Consider the following 27,879-nt stretch of genomic DNA (forward strand, 5'->3'; position numbering starts at 1 on the left):
TCTTTTTTGTTGTTGGTTATTATGCTGGAGCTTTTGCTAAACCTCTGGCAATTAACAAGATATTTAAAGCTGGCACCTTGAAATAAAAGTGGCTCACCTGGTAAAGGCAAGTATGCGTGGTGTGCATGGCAAGTCAAATAGTCATTGGAGGGCAGGTTTGCGCCATTACTGTGTGAAGTTTCTGGTGGGGATTCCACTGAGAATGTTGCATTGGTTCTGGCGAGCCTGCTGGCTTAAGGAACCCAGATCTTCAGAGGCAGTTTCTCTTTACCGCACTACAGCGCCCCTTACTGGCCAGGTGCTCGGTAAGCGCAAGTGGAGGGCTGGCCTTTGCATTCAGGGTTTTTTTTTTTTTTTTTAAACTCGAAGTTATGTGTGCGATTCAGAGGCAACAAATTTTCCCGTTAACTACGATAACCACAATAAAACAATATTTAAAAAAAAAAAAACAGTGCATCTATTCTGTGGCACAGCATAAGTGCTGTTTATGAAAGTCATGCATTTTCCATCATTCAGGCTTTTCAAAAGGTAAAGAAGAAATATCTACTTGATCGACATACATGCATGGTGCATAAATAATATTTTTACAAGTAGGTTCTTTCATTAATCTGTTATGTTTTTTCTTCTGTTTTATTTATTTTTCTGTCATTTGACTCCTTGGGAAATACTCAGAAATGTGTCTGGAGATGGCAAACTGGACAGTTCAAGGGTTTCAAGGGTTTACTGTAACTGATAAGGGATATCTCAAATCCCAGCAGAAACTGCACGACCCACTAACTTTCTGCATACTAACCACAGGGACCTTGCATAGTGCAAAGGAATGCAGAACTGACACCCTGAGGCATAATTCTTCAGTGAGCTAGGCTCGGGCCTTCACAGCAGTTGATGATATTCTGAAAAATTCTGATAATGCTCACAGCCAAGTACACAGTTAAAAACTGCTTTCTTAACTTTCAATTGACTCATACAAGTTACTTTTTTGTACTTCATATCATTCACCAGTGAAAAGTTGGAGGTGACACATTTTAGACTGCACTGTACATATGTTAAAGGAAAATGCAAACCACAAATATTCAACATCATTAATTTTGCATTTTATACTATTTCTACATTTCCTCAATTAATACTACAACACCGTGGGAAATAAAGCCAGTTTATTGAATCTTTTGATGCAGATCTTTTGAGTGGGTGTGGGAAGCCTTGGAAAATATAAAAAGGAAATAAATGAAAATGAATATAATTTCACCAAGGAGACTGACATGATCTTCACAAGCTTAATCACCTCCATATGTACTTAATCAATGGAATTTGTTTCAATATAACTGGATGTACTGCCTTATTTCACTTTCACCCTGGTTGAAACATTGGAATTGTTTTGGTACACTGAGCTATGCATTTTAAAAGGGATTATTTTAACAACCCATTTTCTCCCTGTGCCAGTACATGATCTTCAGACAGTCCCATTTCATTACACTGAAGGCTGGATTAACCCTAACTCAATTATTCTACGTCTAGGCGTGATCAGGTGGCATTGCTGGGGAAAGAGAATTGCTGATGAGAAAGGAAAGAGTTCAGATTTTGCAGTCTTAAATGTAAAAAAAAAATCAAGACACTTCTGTGCTAATCTAACCAAGGCCGGGCCTGGTTTTAACTTGGAATTTATGCTTCATGAGGAGTGGTGCTGATAGCTCAGTAGGGGCCACTCTTCACTTTTGTTCAGAGCTCAACTAATAATGTATGATGCCAGTTATCACTGTGCTGTGGACGATGCTGGAAACAATACTGTGATGTAGATGATGGTAGCAATAGCACTGCCTCCCTCAGGTTTTAGTAATCAGCTGTTGGCAGATAAAGTTAGGGGTAATATTTTAATTTAGCGACAAAAGCTTTGTGATCTTTTAAAAAGCTATTATAGCAATTGCTCATAGAGTATTAATGTCTTGTGTGACAATACGAGTTGAAATAAAATGTAAATTGAAATCCAGTATACAGCAACTTCCACATAAATGCAAATGGATGTCTTCTATAGATTGAAAGGACACCGTATTGCAGAGTACAACCTATCTAGATACCCAATCTCTGCTGTAAAATAACAAACAGTCTGGTGCACTGTACAACTATCCGTCACACACATAGCAGAAACTGTTTAATAAGGTTGAATTATAAGTGATTTACTGATGAAGTCCGGGGTACATTTGTATACAAATATTTAAAAAGGTACCAGATCTTATAATTAAGAAGAGGGATAGCATTTTGTTTATAAACCTAATGTACTGGCTTTGATTTAATAATAATAATAATAATAATAATAATAATAATAATAATAATAATAATTTGTATATAGCACCGTTTATAGTGGACTACCATCACAAAGCGCTTTACAGAGGTAGGCTGTGAACTGTGCATTATACGCAGAGTCACTTACAATAGGACACTGATTTAACATCTCATCAACAGGATGGAACACTAGGAGGTTAAGTGACTCTCAGGGTCACACAGTGAGTCAGTCAGTGGCAGAGGTGGGATTTGAACCGGTGACCTTCTGGTTACAAGCCCTGGACTTTAACCACTGGACCACACTGCCTCCTTTACAGTAGCTTCCACATATGCTTCATGTTCTCATCTGCTTGCTGTTAGTGTTGGCAGCTGCATGCTGGCGGTTGAATAGTCATGGTTTCACATACTCTTCTCGTTTGAATAACACAGACTAATCTAATGAACATTAGGGATGACACTGTTGTTGTTAAGAGCGCTGTTCGGGCGAGACAATCAAGTTCATCTAAGAGAATCCTCGCTCACACTCACTTGATGAAATAGTAAATCAAATCCACAGCCCTTTGTGATACTAATTTTGAAGGAATTTGAACATCCTTCGCTCCACTGTATATTCTTGCATTCCTCAAATGGCCTGCCTGTCATTGAGTTGAAGCCTGGTACACAGATTCCGCACATCATGTTCCCCATAGGTTAAATTGCTTTCACCTTCATGTGGCCAGTGGCGAGGATACAATACTTATTCAAGATCCATCAACATCCCTTATCAGTCTTTGCTTTAAATCGTTCTCCAAACTGCAGTAAAACTGAGCATGGTTTATCGCTACGTCACATTCTTGCTCCCCTGCATGTATGCCTTTAACATTGAATATCTTTGGCAGCTTGGGATGCTGTTGTTGCACAAGGGCCTGTTTTTTTTTTACCCTATTATTGAATATTTTAAATCTGCCAAGAAATTCTCAGGAATTTTTTGGTGACATCCTAAAATGCTTAATATGAAAAAATTAAATAGGAAAAATTAAGAAGGAACAGAATGTATTGTACAGATGACGTTTACATTTAACAAAAACAATGTTATTTTTATTCTTGCACCCTTGCATGCATAGTCGTTATCCTTCGGGCACCCTCTGCTGCAGCAAACCACAACTCAACTCCCGCTAATTATTTGAACAATGTTGCATGACAATCGCAGTGCATAATGCTAGAGAGCTCACTAAGACAACGCAACAAATATTTAAAATAGTATATTGAGGCTGTCTTCATTAACATATTTTCTCTTAGTACATACTATCAACTCAAGAAATAGGTTTGTATGTTTCATGTCACTAAGAATCACACGAATACATACGATCAGCGATGGAGCTTGACTAAGAGCAGCAGACTTGTAAATCATTATTGTGAATTTAGCTTTGGCTTCTATAATGTTAAGTAGCAGTTTAGTTTTCATTTCCTTAGGAATGTGATCAACAATATTTGCACATGCGACATTCGAGTGCAAAATAAGTCCCATGCCAAATCCATTCTAAGTTTGAAAATGTATTTCGCTTTCATAATAAAATAAAAAAAAACTGACAGGTCAGCTTAGCCTGTAATATGCTGTTCTGAAAACTATAGTAGTAGTTTCTACTTCATGAGCTACTACTTTTGCATAGGCTTCTACTAATGTGTCTTTTTTGGCAGCTTTATTTATTTTGAGTGCAGCCTTGTGTCCACCAGAATCTCTATGTTCATAATTTCTTTTACATAGCGATATTTGTTGCTTGTTTTTGGTGTTCCCATGGAGGGGAAATGTTGTATTCATGCCATTGTCTTTTTCCACTCCTAAGGTAGTTATTTTTGGGAAAACTCTGCATTCAAGCACAGTGTTTTTCTGCGATGATCCATGTATTTTTTTTCATAGAATTCGAGTTTGTTGCAAAGACCCACACCCTGGTAAATCGTGACCCTCAACATTCTGGCACACTTCAGTTGTATTCACTCTAACTGAACATGAGCCTGAAATATCGTCAATCTGTTTAGCAATACTTCATTTAGTAACATCTTAACTGACACATTGTACACCCTTTTCTTCATCTTCTACATTTGGGCAATTTTTTTTGGCATTTTACAGTTCGGTAGGTCACAGTCAACACTTTGCAGGAGAGGGCATGAAGCATAGACGTCACATCCTAAAATGTACTGTTACAGGACAGTTTCATCATTCAAGTCATGGAACAGGATTTTTCTTTTTTTTTTTACAGGATATGTATAATATGGTGTTCTTTTTTGCAATAACATTTTTTTCTTCTCATACAGTTCATTTGCAAACTGGATAATTCTAGCCAGTCACTCAAACAAAGAGATACTGGATCTGGGATCCAGTGCAATCCAGCACAAATTAACCCCTGGATGAAGCCATACAATACTGTAGAAGGATTCAACCCTTTATAGTACAATCAATATCATTAAATAATGAAACATGTCCAAATGCCTGTAAAATAACTGCTGTATGTAACTTGCATTTTAATAACATATTTTAAACCAACACGATACGAAATCAATTCTACTGACTAATTAAACATCAGGTTTGCAGTAGGCATGACATGTTTTTAGGCCGATGTAAAAGTAACCAACAATAGAACCATTTTCATTAATATAACCTGATTTAATCCATCAATACTTCTTTAAATAACGAATGAGTTAAAGCTGTATGAATAGGGGCCCAATACTTTGTGCTTTTTGCTCTGCTTCACCCAATTTCTTATTATTCACGACTGTTCATGATCTTTATACTGTAGTTACCAGTTTCTAAGGTGTGAAGATGATCTATCTATTAGCAACCAGGATCACCTAAACATAGATCTGTTTTTACATATAGTTTTACAAACATCTACAAATACTGACTTTTTCAGACAGACTCCTTATAGGTATATATGATTCATTTAGGAAGTAACCTGGTATACACAGTAGTGCATTATCAGTTGAGAATTCCTTTCATTGAGACTTTTCTCAAAATCTGACCAAATGTACATTGGAACTATGAGTGTCAAATGGGTACAACTGTAAAAAAATAAATAAAGTAAACAAACAAGCAAACACATAATAAATAAATAAATAAATAAATAAATAAATAAATAAATAAATAAATGCATACATGAATAGAAAGTAAAACTACAGGGAATCAATATAATTATAGTCATTTGTATTCAGCAGCGGTGATTAACTTTCACAAGCGAAAGGCACATTGCTACTTTCATTGGACAAATTACATTTTCAAGGCTGAACACATATCCCCTTCTCCCTTTTGTCCAATAAAGTTTTCTTATGCTGTCAAGGTTCCTCTGCAGTGGATTCAAGTCATTACCAAGGTATAATGCAAATCAGCTTTAAAAAGTTGAACTGATTGCAGGCTTCCTGTCGTAGACAGAAGTGAGCAATCACGCATACCGTACAGGCATATTTACTGTTCCTGGTAATCTATCAAGCACTAAGAGCGATTTTAACCATTTTTCTATCCTGCGTAGAGGTGGTTTCAACTTCTTTGGTAGCACTCTTTTAAACTTTAGTACCACTTTTGAAAAAAAATGCAATGTCAAGCAGCTAACGGATACTGCTACGGTTAAACACTTCAGTAAACTTCTACTGACCATTGAAATACTTCATGTATAATTCCAGACATGTGCCCTTCTCCAGACAGGCATGCATTCACAAAAGGTCCAGGTTCTAAATTTCTGAATCTACATTTCTCAAAGCAAATTATCATAAAAATCCCTTGAGCATGCAGCAAAATTATCTTAAGATGTGAATCCTTTCTAATCCCAGGTGGTTTATGCTTTGTAAGATCTATTAAATCTAGAAGTCCTCCTAGTAAAATATGTTTTTCTAATCTCCTGTCTTTTCAATGATTTGGTCCTGTGGGCCAAAAAGACAACACCACCACCACATACATTTTAGAATACACTGACATTGGAGCCATGAATTTAAAACAACCTTGCAGGGTTACCTTGAAGTATCTTTTTTAATTGAATTGAAAAACACGAGGCAGCCAAAACCATGAACAAGCAAAACCAATGATGGGCACCTACCTGAGCTTCTGGTAGTACTGTTTAACCTTTTCCAGGGAAATCGCATTAATTTGAGCCTGAAACTCTTCCACAGATACGTTATCCCTGTAGTAGTATCCCTCCATACTCTCCAAAGCTGCATAAAACAGGGCAGGTTATAGCCTTTTGTGTCACTAATTTACATTACATACTGTACAGCCCCCACGCAAAACCGACACAATAAAGCTGATCAATCATATTTGAAAAGAAGTAAGACAGCAGCACAGTTGGGGTTGTCATTTAAATAAACATTAAAAAATGTTTAGCAGACAATACATTAACTGCAAGGGCTCTGCTCTGGGTGTTCTATCTACTGTACACACACAGTCCGGTTAAATATTTGCACTATTTGAAATGTTCAGGTTTAAAGTAACGCAAACTCCATGTATAACTTGATTAAGCTCTATTCACATTTGGATCAGCCCTGCTGCCAGTCCTCTAGAGTGAGTGAGCCCTTTATTTATTCAGGAGAACAGCAGTGCCTTTCTCTTTGCTGGGCAAAGTTTAAAGAGCAACTAAAAGGTTAGGGATACTGTAAACAAGAAGCAGAGGGGGAATTGCCCTGGGGTTGTCCAGATGGTGCCTTGTTTGGTTCTGTCAACGGATTCATTTTTCAACAGACATTCTAAGACAATATTAAAGTGCATTACAGAGTCTGACTTCTGACAGTATACCTAGGAGACCCAAGTACATTGCTGTCATTTACCATTTGCCTCATAGTTATGAGCTTGAAATGGGTTGACATTACTGGCAGTAGAATTTATTAGGAAAAATGCATGCCAGCCCTATTTTATTCTTGATGACTGATAAACATAATACAATATATTACCTCCGATTAGCATTGGCAACAATATCACTGGTCTCCTAAACTTTCTGATGAAAATCTTTAATTGTTATTTTTTTCTGGAAACACTCTGTGGCTTTGTTAAGCTTCCACTTCTCTCCATGGTAAACTCTGCTTCCAGTGTCAGACTCACCTCACAAGGTTTACATAGAGTGGGATACACAGGAAGTGACCGGTTCCAGGAAACAGGTGTGGACATTGTTTTTTCCAGAAAAATCTCCAGTCAATCAAATGGTATTTCGACATCCCTCTAACTGATCTCAATAGAAAATAGATTGTATTCTACATCCGTGTGTATTCCTGCATACTGCACTGTAAAACCTGCCTGGCTCTCTTAGGCACATGTTTTTCTACTCTACAGCCGGTGAGAACATACCTTGTGTGAAGAGTACAGGGTAGATTTTAAATCCACCACCGTTCCTTAGCCTTTGCGGAAGCTGCTCAAAATTGTAACTCTCAAGATAAAAGTAAACTTTTATTGCTTGCCGACTTCCTTCAACCTGATACGTGATGGGCATATCTATGGAAATATAGAAGAAAAAGCAGATCATTAGACTTGGCAGATATCATTACTTCAAATAAACGCCTGACACAGAATTTCTGTTGTTCTGAACCAATACAGGTTGTGTATGCTGTACTAGTCAGGCAAAGGTGTAGGCTTTCCCCAGGGCTCACTAGAAATGAGATCAACGTTGCTGTTTATAAGAATATGTATTGTATGGTAAGTAACACCATGCTATAGACTATGTCTGTAGTCTGTGTTGGCTTGCAGGCTTAATTAGGTGGTTTTCATTAGTGTTGTCCTCCAGTATGTTTTGGCATTGAACAAATGATGTAGTTTTCATATTGCATATATTGCCATTAATGCAAAATAAGTCGTACTTCAGTGCACGATAAGCATTTCAACATCAAACATATTTTAATTAAGTGCCTAGAAAAGCTAAATTACATGCAGTGCATCATCATACATTGTTAGTGAACTTGCACTATTTACTATATAACTATACATGTCTTATGTGAAAATGTCACTTTTAGGAGACAAAAAGTGCAAAGAATTGGATGTAATTTCCAAGTTGATCACTTTTGGTATAGCTGAATAAAATAAAATGAGTTGTATATATAAATTGTATAGTACAGATTATACATTTTAAACAATAACACATAGAGAAAAGACAAAAGTTGAACAAAAGTTATTGTATTTCTTGCTCTTATTGTATTACTTGTATTGTAACGCTTGAAATGTTTTTGCTTACGATTGTAAGTCGCCCTGGATAAGGGCGTCTGCTAAGAAATAAATAATAATAAATAATAATAAAAGAGGATCTCTCTTGAAGAACCATTCCATGATCACTGCTAAAATTGCACTTCATATGCTTTTTCATTTTATTGATTAAATTAGTCTAGTACAAATATAAACAAGAGTAGTCTTAATGTATCCATAAGGTTTAGAAGACCTAGGCCAGTACAGAAATTGAAAGTATCACAGTGATATACAGTACTGCCATTACATATCATCTCTTTATAGGGCTAGAGTGACTATAAACAAACTATCAGTTTTATTTAAGCCAGGCCCTAAAAGCGGAAAAGCGTATTTGTTACATGCATATTTAAAATAATGAATGACATTTAGAACTTTATGACAAGTTTATGACAACTCAGAGGATCAATTAATCATTTTCACTGATACACCAGTATTGCATTGCCATTTACTTTCACTTTTAAATTAGGGAGTTCTGTGTACTTACTTGCAACCAGGGGCTCTCCTTCAGAAAGTCTGAAGTAAAAAGTTACTTTTTCCAGGTCATCCAAGGCAACTAGTGTATCCTCCAACATCGCCTGCTCATCTGCCTAAACACATCAGCACACAACAAAGCTAGTTTATCACTCTTCAAAATGACATTCACACTGGTTTCAGCTTTAAAACACAAGAGAGCAGAGTAACTGGCACATAGCAGAGGGAGGGCGACTGGTGCTGCTGCAGTGATTATTATAAAAATAAGGAAATCTGTTCTGCTTTAACATTCCATTCCAGGCGGTCTATTTCACTGTACCATACCCAGAATTAAACTGGACCAAGAGGATAATAAAATGTAGTTCAAAAACCTAAAATGTTGATTGCAATATGACGGACATATTTGGTTGGAGGTCAAGATCACCAGAACATTGGGTTTCTATAAAACGGCAAATATGAAGTCTGCCTCCGAGACCTGCTGGGTTAAAAATGTGGTGGAGTTGGCATCAGCGCCTTTACTAAATCATATACTGTACAGTGTACGGACTAGGTGTGCCATGGAAGCAAAAATGTCTTGAGCAAAAAACAAAATGAGAACGACTGATACTGTTAAATAAATGTTTTAGATATTAACAGCACATAGTGTCAGATCTTTCCTTGCATTTCACATATTTTGTTTTAGACAGAGAGACTCACAATCACTATTAGACATTTGATTTTCATTATCTTGGCAAACAAAGGGCCCTTTTTAAATTATCTTATCAGTGCTGTAATTTAGATCTACCTGTTTTAAAATCAACTGAATAGACCCCATACAATAAATGACCATCAAATGATCCTGTATTCATCTTTGAGGCAGCTGGGATTAACATTTTTAATAGGTTTGGAAACCAAGGACTGGAGCAGAAGATTTGTTTTCATGATGACATTTCTCCCCTTTGTTAATTTGTTTCACTTGTAAGCAATAAGGGAATTAAATAGAAAAACTCACAAGCCCATATGAATCTATTTGAGCATTCAAAAACAATAGCTTTCTATATGCGCACCAGGTTAATCAATGTTTCTGCATGCATCAGAGCAGCAGTGCTATTTAACAATTCCCTTTAGACATGGCAATACTGAAGAAACAAATCACAGTCAGAACTCCATTTGTGTAAAGCTGAAATCCTGCTGGTTTTGTTATTAACACTTACTGTAGCAAAAAGGATCAATCTACAATTAACAAAAACAGGTACTGGTATGTTAATAACACATAAATCTTCCACCATGGCTGTAAATAAAGATATTAGAGCTATCAGTATCATAAAGTATAGCATCATGACATACATTGAGATTCTACTCTATGAGCATGTACTGCAGGTGTGACATACAGTTCAGTAGCTACAGATGTATGGAGGACAGGCATCTCTTCTCCTTATATTCCCAGAAAGAGAGGCTGTGATAGCAGGAGGCAGGATTAGCAGCTGACAGCAATAGGGCCCGCTGCACAGTTTGCATTTGGGGTAATAATAAATAAATCCTGTTTGTTTAAGCTTTCCCCTGACCATGTTGTTCCAAGTCTCCTTACCCCCCGACACTACAGTACATAACCAGGAGTCATTGTATATTAATACTTCGAATCAAGGACTGGGGCGAGGAGGTCTTGGGTAAAGTCATTTTGGAAACAAGATGCCCCTCCATGGGTGTTATACATACAAGATATCACATTATTTTTACATACAATTACCCATTTATAGTTGGGTTTTTACTGGAGCAATCTAGGTAAAGTAGCTTGCTCAAGGGTACAGCAGCAGTGTCCCCCACCTGGTTTTGAACCCACGACCCTCCGGTCAAGAGTCCAGAGCCCTAACCACTACTCCACACTGCTGCCCTATGCATACTTTTATGTTATATTGTATGCACATATTGTTAATTTAGTTTTCTTTCAGTGCAAAACTTGTCCTACATCTCGCACTCAGTGGTGCGTTTCCTGACAAAACATGTATTTTAGTGGTTTTTACTTGGTACTGGAGGCTGTGTGGTCCAGTGGAAAAGAAAAGGGCTTGTAACCAGAAGGTCCCCGGTTCAAATCCCACCTCAGCCACTGACTCATTGTGTGACCCTGAGCAAGTTACTTAACCTCCTTGTGCTCCGTCTTTCGGGTGAGACGTAGTTGTAAGTGACTCTGCAGCTGATGCATAGTTCACACACCCTAGTCTCTGTAAGTCGCCTTGGATAAAGGCGTCTGCTAAATAAAACTAATAATAACAATAATAATAATAATAATAATAATAATAATAATAATAATAATAATAATAATACTGGTTAAAAACAAGTTGAAGTGTATGGAGTGTAATGTGTAAACCCTACTTGTTTGTCAGCGGACCAGATGAAATTGAAATAGAAGCTTCTAGAAACCCACAAAAAATGTAAATATGTTGCAAAGCCCACCACTTCATGTCAAGAGAGAATCAAGCAAAATCAAATCCAGTCTAAAAAAAAAAATGGATTGCTTACTACATCCATTTAAAGAAGACAGTAGTTATACTACTGACTAATGGACTACAGAGACAAAGCACACTCCCCCTCATTAAACCATAGAACAAAGCTGTGTTTGTACTAGGATAAGGTGAGAAAGTGTATTTTGCTGTTGAAGTGTATTGGCCGTAAACAAGAGCCTATCCTATAAATGAGCTGAATGCAAACAACTAATAACTTTACCAAAAGCACCTGTTTTAGTTTAAATTTGAGTTCGAACACTCCTCCTTACCAGATTTGGTGAGAGCAGGGACTGGAAGTGAAACAGCAGCCCTGTGCTGGCTATCTGCTCCAGCCACCTTTTGCTGGCCTCCTGAGTCTCCGTTTCGTATTCCTTGCCGGTGTGGTGTGTCTGATTCAAGACTGCCAATAGCTGCTCCGAGAAAGCACAGACTGCGGCGACCAGACTTTGGCAGAAAACAATGTCTCGTCTGAGCTGAATCTCCGAGTCTACAGATGTATCACAAAAAGTAATTAGCAGGAGCAAAACAAAAAGCATGGGCATATACCATGGTTATGTTGACTTAATGTTAGTTGCAAAATACTTCTGACTGTATAATACGGGCCAGTTGCTGGCCCGTTGATATGCTTTCCTTTCGTGTATGTGTATGACTTGATTATAATTGTAATGTCTCTATGCAGCTGAAGCTCCAGAAGTCATAGCAGCCATATTAGGTCTGAGGTCAATTCCATGGTCAGAAATACATTTAGCATGAAATGTTCATATAACACTAGAAATATGGAGTTACTAAATCAAATTATTTCTGAGATACAAGGCTTTGACACTGGCAGCAGGAGCTTTGTAAAAAAATACTGGAGAGAAAGGGTTCATTTTTTTTTTTGTGACACACATGATAGAACTTTCCCAAGGGAATCATATAATTCACATGTATCGAGTATGAAGCTAAGAAGTGTTAGACCTTCACCATCCAGAAAACAAACAGTATATAGCAGCGAAGGGTGTCGTTAGGTTTTACCAAAGGAGATTGCACAGCACTGAAAATATAATTTTATAGGTTATAAACCTTTCTATATAAATCTTTCCCTGTCAAACCAAGCTGCCACCAAGATTCATGCCGTGTTCCAAAATGTTCTTTGAGCAGTCGCTAGGGTGAGATCAATATGCCGTTTACCAAGGTGACAACGGTTTGGATTAGACAGCACGCAAATTAAGCAGAGCATCTGTAAACATCACTTCATAGGAGACCTAAAACATTTTTTTAATGGAGATCAACAGAAGTCTAGACTGACCTGTGTATTCGAGCAGAACCAGAAGAATGCGGGTCTTCACCTCTGAAATACAAGTTTTAAAAAAAAAAATGTTTTAGGTTTATTTTCATTTAAATTTCCTATCCTGCTGAAACCCCTTTTTTCAAAAGACCATTTCAGCATAGCTCTCAAAACAAAAACTCTAGAACTAACAGTGTGTGTTTGTGTTAAAAAAACACCCAATATCCTTTAAAGGTAAAAGACTTGAGATATGAGCAGGATTTGTTTACTAAGGATCTTTAAATATTCAAGCTGTTGAATAAAATGCATTTTTTATCCATTATTCGTTGTTGCATTTGTATTTACCATTTTGTTAAATTTTGTGTACGAAATTCTGTGACAAGGTTTATTTCATTTGATGTTAGTAGTTTATGTTTTTATCTGCATCGCATTGGTAAAAAGGTTATGACTAACTTTGTTATGACTTACTGGGCATTTGTTGTTTTTTTGTGGACAAAAAAGCATCTCACATAGAAAAATGTAGTGCAATGAATCACAAAACCCAATAGTTGTGTATAAACTTAATCATAAATACTTTTGTATTGGTCAAATGCTTTTTTTTTTTTTTTTTTACTCCCAGACTATAACTTCCTATTTCTTATTGTTTGTGTGTCTTTTTCTTAATTTGAAATACTTTATGTGCCCTAAAATTATTAAAATATGTTTTCTGTGTTATTAATACATGCATTCTAACAATTATGAATGAATCACTGGTGGTAAAAGTGGTAAAGCCCTTGCTAAAGAAAAAAAAAATAATAACACCCTTGACGCTAAAACCCTTAGCAACTACAGGCCAATATCCAATCTGCCACTTGTATCAAAGGTTCTAGAGAGAGTTGTTGCTAATCAATTACACAAGTTTCGAACTTGTAATACTGTATTTGAGAAATTCCAGTCTGGATTTCGTGCTGCATATTGCACCAAGAAGGCCCTTGTTAAGGTAGTAAATTATCTTTTGATAAGCTCTGACTCTGGCTGCCCTTCAATTTTAATTCTCCTAGATCTTAGTGCTGCTTTTGATACCGTGAACAATTCCATTCTATTGAAAGTTTAGTGGGTTTGTCAGACAGTGTTCCATCTTGGTCTTATCTTTCCGTTCTGAAACAACCCATCTGATACAAAGAAGTTAAGGTGGCTACATAACATCAGAATTAGGGTCTACTATGAATTACATATAATTATAACTTTGAGATAGATTACATCTGAATACACTAAAGACCTGGTGTAATTGCAGTCTACTTATTAGATAAGTAACCGTGGCATCAATTAAGTGTACGGAGCCAGCCGTAAATTGACCCGCTGTATAGAATATTTATGCAATTAAAATCAACCAAAACAATAAGGGACTGGTGAGAATGTTGCTGTTCTAAGGACTTAAGAACACTTTAAGCCTTTCAATCAAATCTTTAAGATGCTTGTAGGACAATGACATCAAAACTTGGAACCTGGTTGGATGAGATGATCTGCAAGGTTTTTCGTTTATTTAGGTATAAAAAGGAAACCATGTACACCTTGAACTAGCAGAGTATATCTTGGTGATAAAAAGGTTGAGACCCAGTATGTGGTTCATACCCCCAGGGGAAAAGCCTCTGCAGTACTCGCGGATCTGCGGTGTACATTGGCATTTGCTGAATCTGTAATTGTTTGAAAACCTCTGCGGCTCCTCCTGCCCAAATGTAATTCCAATTACACAACCGTAGACCCCAGAAGACTAAAACAAAATCTTACAGATACAATGTGTTTATCTTGGCTCATGTATCACATACTGAACATCCCATAGGACATGTTACTATGCACCAATGAACATAAAATAATTCAGGGATATCATATTATATTTTTGTTTCTGTTTCTGCAACTGACCTTCCACAAACTTGCCGATGGTCTGTGTCAGATTCTGGACGCTGCTGGGAAGGTTCCACGGGTCCTGCTTGATGTGAAGCCTCAGCTTCTTAGTGCAGTTAACCTTGGGCTCCATCTCCTGCTGGAACTCTGTTCCAAAACATCCAGCATTATTGTCAATGAACACCCACAAGAGATTTCTTTAGTGTAGTGTAAAGGGGTTGTTTTGTAAACTAAAAAAGTATTACTCAGATCCTTTGCAACCAGCCAGCCAGGTTACTTGAAGTTCAGGTTTGGGAGACAGTTTTTGAAGGCCTTTCAAAGTACCTAATAACTTCCTATGAGGTAGTTCCTATGAAGGGCAGCAGTGTGGAGTAGTGGTTAGGGCTCTGGACTCCTGACCGGAGGGTTGTGGGTTCAATCACAGGTAGGGGACACTGCTGCTGTACCCTTGAGCAAGGTACTTTACCTAGATTGTTCCAGTAAAAACCCAACTGTATAAATGGGTAATTGTATGCAAAAATGTGTTACCTTGTAACAATTGTAAGTCGCCCTGGATAAGGGCGTCTGCTAAGAAATTAATAATAATAATAATAATAATAATAATAATAATAATAATAATAATAATAATAGTTCAGATTGCAACCACACCACTGGAGTGAATCCGACCTATTACATGGGAAGTAATTGGGCAAAAGGAAGTAAACATTTATTCTTCTGTATTATATTTTTTATGAGTACCCACAACACTGACTCCGATTCTTCATTAAAACAGCAAAACAAGTACATCCTTCTAAAAGCGAAGTTAAATGTATTTTGGGTAATTTACACTAAAAACTGTTGTTCAAGCGCTAATTATATTTAAATTGTCTACTTATCAAGAATGAACCAAGAGGTCTTCAGCACAAAAAAGGGGGAACAGAGATAACGTTGCTTGTGCTAATAAGATGAAAGGAGATTCCAAGCATAAGGCAGTCCTGGACCCAACAATAAATCATGCGTGGGTTTGTTTTTGTGGTGTTACTATTTTTCCCCACTAGAGGGCATACATGGGTTCAGTACTTTTTTTTTCTTTTTTACTCTGCGCTTCATATCAACCAGATGTTAACAGTAGACTGTGCCTGAAAGATTAAAAGGGACAGAATTTAGACATCTGGGTACTCTTTCATGGTGTGTGCTTTGTGTAATGATAAACCATGCCGTGGGCAACTAACTGTTGTCAGTATTTTATCTGGGAAACCAGGATGCTTCCGTACTTAAGCTTGTAACAGCTTTATCACCTGGTCCAATTAATGGCTTCTCATTGCTTTTAGTCTCCCTTGTCGGACCCTGAAAAGTACACTGCATACAGGCAACATAGCAGCATTACTTCAAGAGATATCACTTATACAGATTTTTTTAATTTCTTTTTTTTACAACAAGTCTGGCATTTCATCTTGTAAAATAAAATGGAAAACATACAGTTAATCAATTCATTAAATAATTTAAATGAATTACTTGACATTTTAAGATTTAGGGGTCAGTTAATAAAACCCCTGGTTACTTGAGTGAATAGACTTAGCCATGCACCTTGGTTACGCACTTCTTCCATATTTACACAAAAAATGGGAGGGAACACAGTTTTTGCTCAAAAGAGATAACTTCCCAATGTTTCAGTATGTTTACACACGTACAAGTTAAAGAAATATACAACAGTATTTTCAATCCAATCAGTTCAATTAATATTTTAAACACATTCCTACAAATGCAATTTTCTCTGATATTAAATAAAATGAATAAAGCCCACAAATTAATAAAACTATACTGGCGGATACATTAAATGGTACAGTCATTCTGTTAAACCTGACATTTGACCAAATGACTACATCTTTTGTGCAGTTTGCAAAATAACTATATAATTTGCAATCATTTGGCAAATATATAACTTCTAATCTTTTTTGTCGTTCAGTAAAATCCCTGAATGGCTGTAACATTTATGGCATTTATACTACTCGAGTTCTAAAACATCTGTAATGAAAACCAGTTGTGAAAATATTGCTTACTCTGTCAGACCACATGCCGTCGTAAACCCTTTGAACACAGAAAGACAAAAGCACGTCATACTTGAAGCTCTACAACTCTGACTCTTAAGGATGATAATTCCATGGCCATTTTGGAGAAAGACCGTAGTTGCAAGACTGCTAAATGAATCCATTGTGATCAGCTGTGGGGTACGCAGCAATTGGATAGAGCGTGGCGTCAGGCTGGTCACAGGGCGGAGCTTGGCAGTACAAAGGGGACGCAGCTACGCGAGTACAGCCCCTTACGCTGAATGTACCAACGCGTCGGAGTGCTGTTTGTTTGTTTGTTTGTTTGTTTTGTGTTCCAGAGGAGTAGGAGCCAAGGAGCTGCAGCCAGGGAGCCAACACAAACCCCGGACCACCACTATAACTGCACAGCACAGCACAGCACAGCACAGCACAACACCAACCTCGCTGTTCGTGGAGCTCTTTACCGTGCACGGCTGGATTGTCTTGTTTGTTGTTGTTTTGTTTGGGACTGTAAACCCTCTCTATACCCCTCAATACCACTGCTGGTAGAGGGGCGAAATTATTATTATTTACTTTGATAAATACGGACGTTTAGGATCATTTTAACTGTGGTTTGGACTTCTGATTATTCCCACACCACTCACCTCCTGACAGCACCCTTGTGACCACACCAGATTTACCTGCTTATTCCAGCTGGCAGCTCCAACTGTTACATACCTTGTAGCCCTCGACCTGGAGTGAAGCATTTGGTCTGCTCAAAGGCCCTTGCCACAGCTGGACCCTTTAGAAGACTTGTGGTTGACTCCACCTATTAGGATCAAAGCAAAAAAGATGAAATGAGTATGTAAGTGTTTTAGTTTTCTTGTTTAACCCTTAGCGGTCCATTTATTCAGTGCGTCTCTGTTGCGTCAGGTCCAATTTATTTTCACACAAGCAGTTTATTTTAGACGCGCTATTCAAAAGTATTTTTTTTTCACAGTAAAACAGGTTTAAAAGGCACTGCATATCATCAGGACACTCAGCACTGTATCTCCAGCCCCTCTCCTTGTTCGCTGTATTTATCACATCTCTCTTCATAGTCTTGCATACTGATAAATCATCTCCTGATCACTCGTTTTATCACCAAACTCCTCAATAATGCGATCCAAGTCATTATTTTATTACTATAACATGTCAAAAAGCTCTGTAAATGACTGTGATGTTCTTTGAGCGCTGGATGAGGAAGCAGCTATCTTGTTTGTTTATGTCCGTGTTAGGTCTGTGGTGCAGGGGCTATGTGTATTGCTGAGATCCGCCCCTTTTTTCAGCTTCTCTCGGCTCCTATCGATCTCACTTGGCCATTGAATGGTTTTCTCTGCTTTTTTCGGAGAAAAAACGAATAGAGACCTGTGCTTTACATCTTTTTGACGATGTCAGACATCGGACCGGAAAGGGAACATTGTAATGTCGGACCTGGTCTTGTCGGACCTGGTCTGACTTTTTAAAATCAATCTGAAAAAAGGAATGACCTCTTGTCACGAAGGAACTCGGTAACCCATTGTGATGCTCTGTGATGTGTTCAATGAGCAGGTTGTAGGGCGACAGTTTTGAGATATTCTGCTCTTTATTTATACCTTTCATAGTGTAGGTAAAATACAGGTCGGGATGTCCTAACCAGTGAAGTCAGCTTTTTGAGTCCAGTGATAAGACAGCTGTCTTCAGAACTTGCCACATCAGGAATGCCCATTCAACTAGCACAGGAGGCTGTGTGGTCCAGTGGTTAAAGAAAAGGACTTGTAACCAGGAGGTCCCCGGTTCAAATCCCACCTCAGCCACTGATTCACTGTGTGACCCTGAGTAAGTCACTTAACCTCCTTGTGCTCCGTCTTTCGGGTGAGACGTAATTGTAAGTGACTCTGCAGCTGATGCATAGTTCACACACCTTAGTCTCTGTAAGTCACCTCGGATAAAGGTGTCTGCTAAATAAACTAACTAATAATAGCACAGGTGTCCTACACTGGTTTGTTGAAGCCTGAGGATGTGTTTTGTGATAGAACATATGCATGGTATAAACCTAACCCCAAGAGTGTATAACACATAAATAAAAACATGCTTACCTGACTAAAGAGATGTTCCAGAAAGCCATGTAATTTCTTTTGCTTATCATGAGAAATCCGTACACTAAGGGGCAGCTCATCTCCTGTTGATGGACATTACTAAAATCAGCATAAGGGATTTGAACAACGACCATGGAATAAGGCTCTATACTGTAGAGTAAGGATGTTCACTTCTTCATAAAACTGATAATACAAGACGGCAAAGAACAAAGAATCTTGATTGAATCAAGCAGGTCGTTGCCCGTCATAAGAAACCACCAACACCAACAGCTGGTGTATTATTGTACAATACCTGAATCATTAAAAACTTTGACAAACATCCCTTATTAGGACAAAGATCCTTTATCCAAATAACTTGAACTTACCTGAATCCATTTCATCACTGTGTACGTATGAACTACAATGGCTGCTACAGATGCTGGTGAAAGAGGCTATTGAGTTCCTGTTACTGTTACAGTCACTGCAGAGAAAACACAAAATATTAGTACGGAGACTCTAATGCATGCGTATAGTACAGTATTTAGCATTCACCTCCAGTAAGCTATACATTCAGCACTAGGGCACAGGTCTCTTTATTCATTTGTTTTGGCTGATCCATTTGTCACATTGGCATTGATGAAGTAAAATGATTAATAAAATATCAGCAGAAAAAGTTTAACATTGGTATATATGTATTTACAAACGTTGTATCATAATAAGTCTCAGAAGCATAAACTGAACTGCATTTTTGATAAGAATACATAACGAATACATGGCTAGTTACAATTTCAATAGTTCAATTCCAATGTAGATAATTACAGTTTTTACAAAGTGTGCAGCAATGTAAAAAGTGGTACTGTACAGGGAAAACTATTGTTGCTGTGTTGAGATTAAATCTGCAAGTTGACTCATAAGTGCTACATTAACAGACTTTATTCTCTTTTAAGAACAAGTGGTGCTAATAACAAAGTGGAATAAAAAAATTAAAATGATCCCTACAGACCAGTGCACCACTCCACAGCAATCGATTTCCAGCATGCAGTGGCTGTGTTCCAGCACACAGTTTTATTGAAGACAGCAGGACTGACGCATGTCACGCCAGGGTTACCTGTACGAATCCCTGTTGCTGATGGTGTCGTGACCAGAGTCCTCCTGCTCGTCGGCAGCTACATTAAAGCAGACGCGTTTGCCATTGCGTTCCACCTTCTCGTTATCATTGTCTGTGGTGATGTAGGTCTCAGCTGTTTTGCACTCTGAAGCTGGAGGGTGTGTTATTGAAGAGAGAAGGCTGCAATACAAATACATTTAAAATGAATATTTTATTCAAAATCCACAGAACAATAAAAAGGGCACATTACAGTAGACTGCTAGATTTTAGATTTAGAAAATGGCCAGAAAAAAATGCAGCCTCTACTGCACAAAAGGAGACAACAAAATTGAATCTGCATTCAGTTTCCCAACTCCTAACCCTGTGCATACCTGACAGATCCCTCTGCACTATGAAGTGGGAACTTTCCAATAGGTTTTTAATGGAGAACAAATGAGTATAATGATGTGTTCATATATATAAAACAGATGCCATGCCTTGGTTATATACTAGTCAGCTATACAGTTATTACCTCGGAAAACCACTTAACCATGCTGCAGTGCCTCTGGCAGCAATAAATCTTTATTATCATTATTATTATTATTAGCAGCAAGTTTACTGGCCTGGAGGACCTAAGCTCCAGTCACAGGCAAAATGCAATCATCTACACTACTTAAGTAGAAACAGCACTTTCAGGTTCATGTCTAAGCTATTACATAAGGTATATATACAAATTGTGTGTATGTGTGTTTATATATATTATATATACAGTGGCTCTCAAAAGTATTCACCCTCTTTGGACTTTTCCACATTTTATTGTGTTACAACATGGAATCAAAATGGATTTAATTCGTTTTTGCCACTGATCAACACAATAAAGTCCAAAATGTCAAAGTGAAAAATAAAATCTACAAATTGTTCTAAATTCATTTCAAATACAAAACAGAAAATAATTGATTGCATAAGTATTCACCCCCTTGAGTCAATATTTGGTAGAGGCACCTTTGGCAGCAATTACAGCCATGAGTCTATTTGAGTTAGTCTCTACCAGCTTTGCACATCTGGACACTGCAATTTTTGCCCATTCTTCTTTGCAAAATTGCTCAAGCTCCGTCAAATTGGATGGGGACCTTTGGTGAACAACAATGTTCAACTCTTTCCACATGTTCTCAATTGGATTGAGGTCCGGGCTTTGACTGGGCCACTCCAGGACATTGATGAATCTTCTCCCAAGTCCCAGGTCTCTTGCAGACTTCAGTAGGTTTTCCTCCAGGATTTCTCTGTACTTTGCAGTATCCATTTTGCCCTCTATCTTCACAAGCTTTCCAGGCCCTGACGCAGAGAAGCATCCCCATAGCATGATGCTGCCACCACCATGATTCACGGTAGGGATGGTGTTCTCAGGATGCTGTGCGGTGTTAGGCTTGAGCCAAACATAGCGCTTAGCGTTGAGGCCAAAATGCTCTATTTTGGACTCATCAGACCATAGAATCTTCTTCCACTTGGTCTCAGAGTCTCCCACATGCCTTCTGGCAAACTCTAGCCGAGATTTGATGCGAGTTTTTTTCAACAATGGCTTTCTTTTTGCCACTCTCCCATAAAGGCCAGTTTTGTGAAGCACCCGGGCTATTGTTGCTGTATGCACAGTGTCTCCCAGCTCAGCCGTGGAACACTGTAACTCCTTTAGAGTTGCCATCTGCCTCTTGGTGGCCTCCCTGACTAGTGCCCTTCTCGCCCGGATACTTTTGAGGACGGCCTTTTCTAGACAGATAATATATATACATGCACACACACACACACACACACACACACACGCACACACACAGTAGTTTGCAGAAGTATTCACCCCCTACCAATAATGTCACATTTTGTTGAATTACAAATAATTTACAAAAACTTTTTTTTATTGAAAGCTGTAGTGGTTAAACTGAACATTGTTATATGAGGAGGAGGTTAAATGTCAGCAAAACTTGCAAATCTTGCAAAGAAAATGACAAAATGAAATGCATTGGTTGCATAAGTATTCAGCCCCTTAAGTCAGTACTTGGTAGAAGCTCATTTTGCAGCAATTACTGCTAGGAGTCTTTTTGGATAGGTCTCTACTAGCTTTGCACAGTAGGATGGTGAAAATTTTGCCCATTCTTCATGGGAAAATTGCTCCAGTTCTGATAAGTTTGTTGGGGATCGTCGATGGACTGCAATCTTCAAGTTTCGCCACAAATTTTCGATTGGATTCAAGTCAGAACTTTGACTGGGCCACTCAAGAACATTAAATCTCTTTTTGTTCAACCACTCCAGTGTGGCTTTGGCTTTTTGCTTCAGGTCATTGTCCTGCTGAAATGTGAATTTCCTCCCCAGTTTCAGAGTCTTGGTGACTCAAACAGGTTTTCCTCAAGGATTAACCTGTACTTTGAACCATCCATTCTCCCCTCTATCCTGACAAACTTCCCAGTCCCTGCTGAAGAGAAGTATCCCTATAACATGATGCTGCCACCACCATGCTTGACAGTTGGGATGGTGTTGACTGGTTGATGTACAGTGTTGGGCTTGCGCTAGACGTAATGCTTGGAATTTATACCAAAAAGTTACATTTTTGTCTTGTCTGATCACAAAACCTTTTTCCACATGTCTGCAGTATCATCTACATGCTTTTTCGCAAACTCCATACGTGCTTTAAGATGAGGCTTTTTGAGTAATGGCTTCTTTCTTGCCACACGTCCATAGAGGCCAGCTTTGTGTAGGCACTAGCTTATTGTTGATGTGTGAACACTGACTCCCATCTCAGACACAGAACTTTGCAGATCTCTCAAGGTCATTGTTGGCTTCAGAGTGACATCCCAAACCAGTTTCCTGCTTGCCAGGTTGCACAGTTTGGGAGGGTGACCTGATCTGGGTAGTGTCTGGGTGGTATGATGCATCTTCCACTTCTTAATGATGGACTTCACTGTGCTGAGAGGGATAATCAGCGCCTTTGAAATTTTCTTGTACCCTTCTCCTGCTCTACCACTTTATCCTTGACTTGTTTCAAAAGCTCCTTGGTCTTCATGGTTGCTTTGTTGGATCACTATGTGAGTTGCAGCTTGAAAGTCTTTATATACCTGAGGGAAATTATCTACAAGTTAAACCACTTTGAGTACACACAGGCTGAACCCATTTCACTGATTTTGTGACCTTTCAAACAAATCATTTGCACCTGAGCTGATTTAGGGCTGCATTAGCAAAGGGGATGAATACTTATGCAACTGAGATTAATCTGTTTTTCTCTGTAACTCTTACGTATTTATATTCTATATGCATTTTTTAACTTTATCAATGTGGAGTAGTTTGTGTAGATTCTACATGTAAAGTCTAATTTGAAAGCATTGTGGAGTACGCTCCGGTGCCAACAAAATGTGAAAACTTTGCAGGGGGGTGAATACTTCTGCAAACCACTGTATGTATGTATGTATGTATGTATGTACTGTATGTATGTATGTATGTATGTATGTATGTATGCATGCATGCATGCACACAGGCTGGAGCATGCAGTTTGAAATGCTCTTTGCACAATTCTATTCTTTATGTAGGAGATAATCCAAACACAACATAAACAAAGCACAAAACAAAAGCCTAGCTCTGTCACAGAGCACTAACTAAACTTTCACAGGCCCTAAACTAACAAAGGACAGCTAAGCTGTTTTCCCGTTACAAAACACAGTCAGTTCAATGTATAATACACAGTTGTAGTATTCATTTTAGCTCCTTGCAAAAACTCACCGCTCACCCCCTCTATCTGCGGCCTCTATCTGCATCAGAAGAAACGGCAGGGCCAAGTGTAGATAAACGCAACAAAACGACAACATGTCAAAAAAATGATGTTGGTTTATTTTGTGGTCATCAATTAAGCGACAGCGATCAAATTATTATATTGAAAGACTGCTGGATACCACCGTACGCTTACAAGTTTCCCATGCCTGACGCTGTAGACCTCCAAAAAGAGAAATCACTTTTCAGGACAAATGGCTGCTGCAATATCCACGGCTATTCGGGTGGATTTTGTAAGTTCTGTTAAAGAATATATTCATTATATTTGGGAGCACGAAATTATACTTAATTTTACTTTAGTGATGAAGAAGTCGAGGGGAACTGCTCTTTGTAACACTGGAATTTGTTGCTCTTGCATTCACTGTGTATCTGCACTTGCTCTAAAACCTGAACATTCGTGGATTTAAAATATAAATTCTTCAGCACTCTCAGGCGAATTAAGAGCTATACACTCACCCACATGCCCTACTTCACCCACACCCAATGCAGACAATACTGAGTCTTACACCTGGTTCAATTACATTAATTGCAAACAATTAGCCAATATGTAACCCTTACAATAATAACCTTGTTGTATTCTCCACACGTGTATTGTCGGCTGCTTTTGGCCAACTGATGACACCTGGTGGTCAGTACATTGTTACTGCAGTTTTACATTTTCACCAGGGAATAAGGCTTTGGACCACCTTGAGTGTTTCTCAGGTTAGGGATAATGTATAGACCTATTTAAACAGAAAGGAAGTGTACAGACATTTGTACAGGCACTTCCTACTACATCCCTTTGGCTGGTGATATGCATTTCCGGTGGGGCATAATAAAAGTACTGGACTCAAGCATTTTCTTCGCCTCACACAAGAACAGATTTTTAAACATTAACTAGACAGCACCATATGTTAAGGGAGAGAAGATATAATACATATGCATCAGATCCTAAACCCTTATTTGGTGCCAAGCACAGCTGGTTTACCAAAGACGTAGAGAGAACAATCATGATCAGTGTGTGTCTGCCACATCCTCATGTACATGTTCATCTTTACCTTGTACTCCAGTGAGAAATATACTTTATGGCAAGATTCAGTTTTCAGCAACATATTCTGATCATCACTGTGCATGTATTCTTTAACATTACTCAAAGGACTGCTGCTGGCATTTGTATGACCTTGAGATAGCCTCATGATGAACACCCATATGACCTTGAAATAATAATAATAATAATAATAATAATAATAATAATAATAATAATAATAATAATAATAAAATATCCTCATGATGAACACCTGCGTGACCTTGAGATACTGCACCTTAAGGCCATTCAGCCATTTGAAGAACTTCAATTTGGTACCAGATACTTTTTAAGAGAAAGATTTGAATTGTTTTGACTGAGAGGTACAGAAAATAGTGCAAAGGCTTTTTGTATAAAGTGTAAAGGCTTTTTTTGTTAAAGAAGGAAATAGAATATCATGCATTGTTTATCAAGTACAGATCAGACTATATTGGTCCTCAAGAAGTTTAAAGTATTGTGGGAAGAACTATTTTCCATGCTAAAAATAGTTTGCTGAAAATGTTGCAAATAGGTCAGAAAGGGAACTCAACTGGCAAGGGAGTGTTCTACCAAAAACAAAAAAAGTTCAACTTTGTAAATCCAGGAAGACTAAGGGCATCACAGTGTGCTTATCTTAACTAAAATGTTTTTGCTAAAGTTGTAGAACAAATACATTTTTTATTAATTAAATTAACATATTTAGCATTTTTATTTTATATATTTTTTAGTAGTATTATTATAAAATCAATAAATAAAATTTACAAACTTATCCTGCATTCAAATTTGTTTATCTTCATTTTAATTTTTTATTCCCCACTTAGAAGTGGAACTGCTACAGGAGGTATATTTCGTGACACACCTTAAGAGGAAACTCATGAACTAGAAAAGTGACCAAGAATATACCACTGTGCTATGAACTTTGACAACAATTATGCCTCTATGTTTGGTGCCTCTTTGTTTTGAACTGTAGAACACGCCACGTGTGAAATATGAATTTGCCTTCTGGCTGCATTATTTTATTTTTTTTTTTTACACCTTTAGATGAAATATATGAAAGCATAATAGAAAATGTTACCAAGTTTGATACCTAGAATCAAAGATCAGACAGGCAAAGGGTATGTATGATTCATTATTATTATTGTGTGTGTGTGTGTGTGTGTGTCTGGTTGACTGTAGAATTTTTGTAGGTACACAATGTGCACACAATCAACATCTCTCACCATGCGAAAGCCTGATACCGTTTCTATTCCTACCCTTCCTGTGTGGAACTTCAAAGCAGGCCCTTTGAGTACCCAGTTTCACATTTAGTAATGATGTACCCAAAACAATGAAGATTTTTACTACATACTAGTGAGCCAAATGCATTGCAAAGGAAACAGGAATACAGTTTAAACAGATGGAGGAGCAGTGGTTTTACAGAAACAGTCATGTGCATCTAAATGTAACTGCTTTAAAAAAGCTGTTGCACTTTGAACAGAGTAATTTAATAAGGTGTAGTATCAAAAGTAGCAAGAATGTGAAATTTACCAGGAGTTACTGTACCACACTTGGGCATATGGGGCATTGCACAGGTCTGACCCCTTTACCAACTGGTGCTTCCCATAGTGCCCTGGGGCTACACACCATACTACATATTTCTGAACAGCTGAAGATGAAATGTGTAATATTTTCAAGGTAAGGCAGATGAAAATGTATAATATTTTCAACCGAAACACTAAAGCCACTTTTGTCTGAAATGTGTGTGATAGTACAGCAGTTAACACACCGTAACAGTACAGGTATGTATGTATTTATCATATTTATTGAAGAAATGCCGTGATTCTAAGGGCGAGGCTACAATCTCCCTTCGCTATCATTCTTGCCTACTCCAAAAATGTCCCAAAGTTCTTTTCTCCTCTCCTCCTCCACTCCGCCTCCTTTGCAGTGTCATCTTAGCATCAGAGTCTGACCTCGACTGGGGCGGCGACAACCTGGGCCAAAACTGTCTAAATCACACCTCCAAACTGTCAATTGTTACCACATTCAGTCCACAATACCTATGCGACTGGTATCTCACCCATTGAATCTTGCAAAAACAAGGCCTGACTGTAACTTTATAACGCCACTAGCACTGTTATAGTTAAGTGCTTCTTAATCATATGGCTATAGCAGTGCTATCCTTTATACAAATCCAATGAGCCTTTTAATCCATCAGTTTTAATACTGGGTTAGCACTTACTCATCAATCTGACAGGCATAACTCTCCATCTCCTTCACCATAGTCTGCAGTTTGCTGAGAATCCTCTGGTAGGCATCCAGTGTCTCAAGGTCTTCCTCCCTCAAGAGGAACCGCAGGCCGTGACCGTCCGGCCGCCCCAGACTGTGACCCGAGGGGGCTGCCATGGTGGTTATGGTGTGCTGGACGTACACCATGGGGTTCAGTTTGCCTGCAGAATACCCAAAATTAAATTATTTTACACGTGTCATGCTTATCAATCCTTTCACCCTTTACACAACATCAACTGATTTGCCATCAATCAGCACTAACATGGAAGTGGAATATGGCAACAAGTGAAGCTGTTAAAAGCAGGGCCAACAAGTATGATAATGACCCAGGGGGGGCAGAGTTCAGAACCTAACCAGCTTGGTTTGCCTCACCTAACCCTACACATTTTTCCAGCTAGGGTAAGCTCAAGAAACCAAAAAAATAAGGGTCAAGTTTTCCAGATGTCTCACGATTCATTTGTGGCCTATAGGATGAACTTGCCATTTATTTGCAACTCTATATAAAGAAATCTAGCTTATAAGCAAGAGGCTTAGTAGAGCATATCTGAAAATTAGAACACTTAAATAGGCTATAACTCTTCTGAAGTGCTCGTTAATGTTTCCACTGTTTGGTGCGAGAGGAGCTATCCCTTTAGTAAGTTAATAGGAAGAGGGAGGATTAAAATAAGTAGTGCCTTTTTCCTTTTAACTGGAGAATAATTTCCATAATCATGACAACTTTTGACGCCCTGCAAATCAAGTCACAGGAACGACTTTTCACAGCTCCACGGAGCACGCCAAGAGATGTACCTTCATAATGGCGCTGTGGTGCTCTCCAGCTGTTATGTCTATGGGAGAGTTCCTTTTTTTGTTGCAAAAGGAACAGAACTACAGTAGCCCGAAAAGACATTTGACATGAAGTTTATGTCTGCAGTCTTTAAGAAATCAAGGACTTGAGGGAATGTTTAAGAAGAGGCTTTCATGCCAAGTGTTGGCATCATGTGTAGCTCCTTAGCATGCACTTGTTTCCTGCAGAGGCA

At 38.2% G+C, this 27,879-nt stretch overlaps 1 protein-coding gene across 1 annotated transcript in view; it reads right to left on the minus strand.

Moving 5' to 3' along the window:
* Positions 1–27,879, minus strand: part of LOC117400446 (phosphatidylinositol 3,4,5-trisphosphate-dependent Rac exchanger 2 protein-like) — a 143,879-nt gene that overhangs the window by 36,242 nt on the left and 79,758 nt on the right. The window contains exons 26-36 of the mRNA XM_059022239.1: positions 26,814–27,021; positions 19,771–19,950; positions 19,049–19,143; positions 18,684–18,766; positions 17,305–17,395; positions 14,579–14,707; positions 12,701–12,742; positions 11,682–11,899; positions 8,946–9,048; positions 7,577–7,720; positions 6,339–6,453 (exon numbers count right to left, since the gene is read on the minus strand). Of these exons, the coding sequence (XP_058878222.1) occupies positions 6,339–6,453; positions 7,577–7,720; positions 8,946–9,048; positions 11,682–11,899; positions 12,701–12,742; positions 14,579–14,707; positions 17,305–17,395; positions 18,684–18,766; positions 19,049–19,143; positions 19,771–19,950; positions 26,814–27,021 (1,408 nt within the window). The remainder of the gene's footprint in view (positions 1–6,338; positions 6,454–7,576; positions 7,721–8,945; positions 9,049–11,681; positions 11,900–12,700; positions 12,743–14,578; positions 14,708–17,304; positions 17,396–18,683; positions 18,767–19,048; positions 19,144–19,770; positions 19,951–26,813; positions 27,022–27,879) is intronic.

Source organism: Acipenser ruthenus, chromosome 4 (genome assembly GCF_902713425.1).
Source record: "Acipenser ruthenus chromosome 4, fAciRut3.2 maternal haplotype, whole genome shotgun sequence".
In the NCBI taxonomy this organism is placed as follows: Eukaryota; Metazoa; Chordata; class Actinopteri; order Acipenseriformes; family Acipenseridae; genus Acipenser; species Acipenser ruthenus.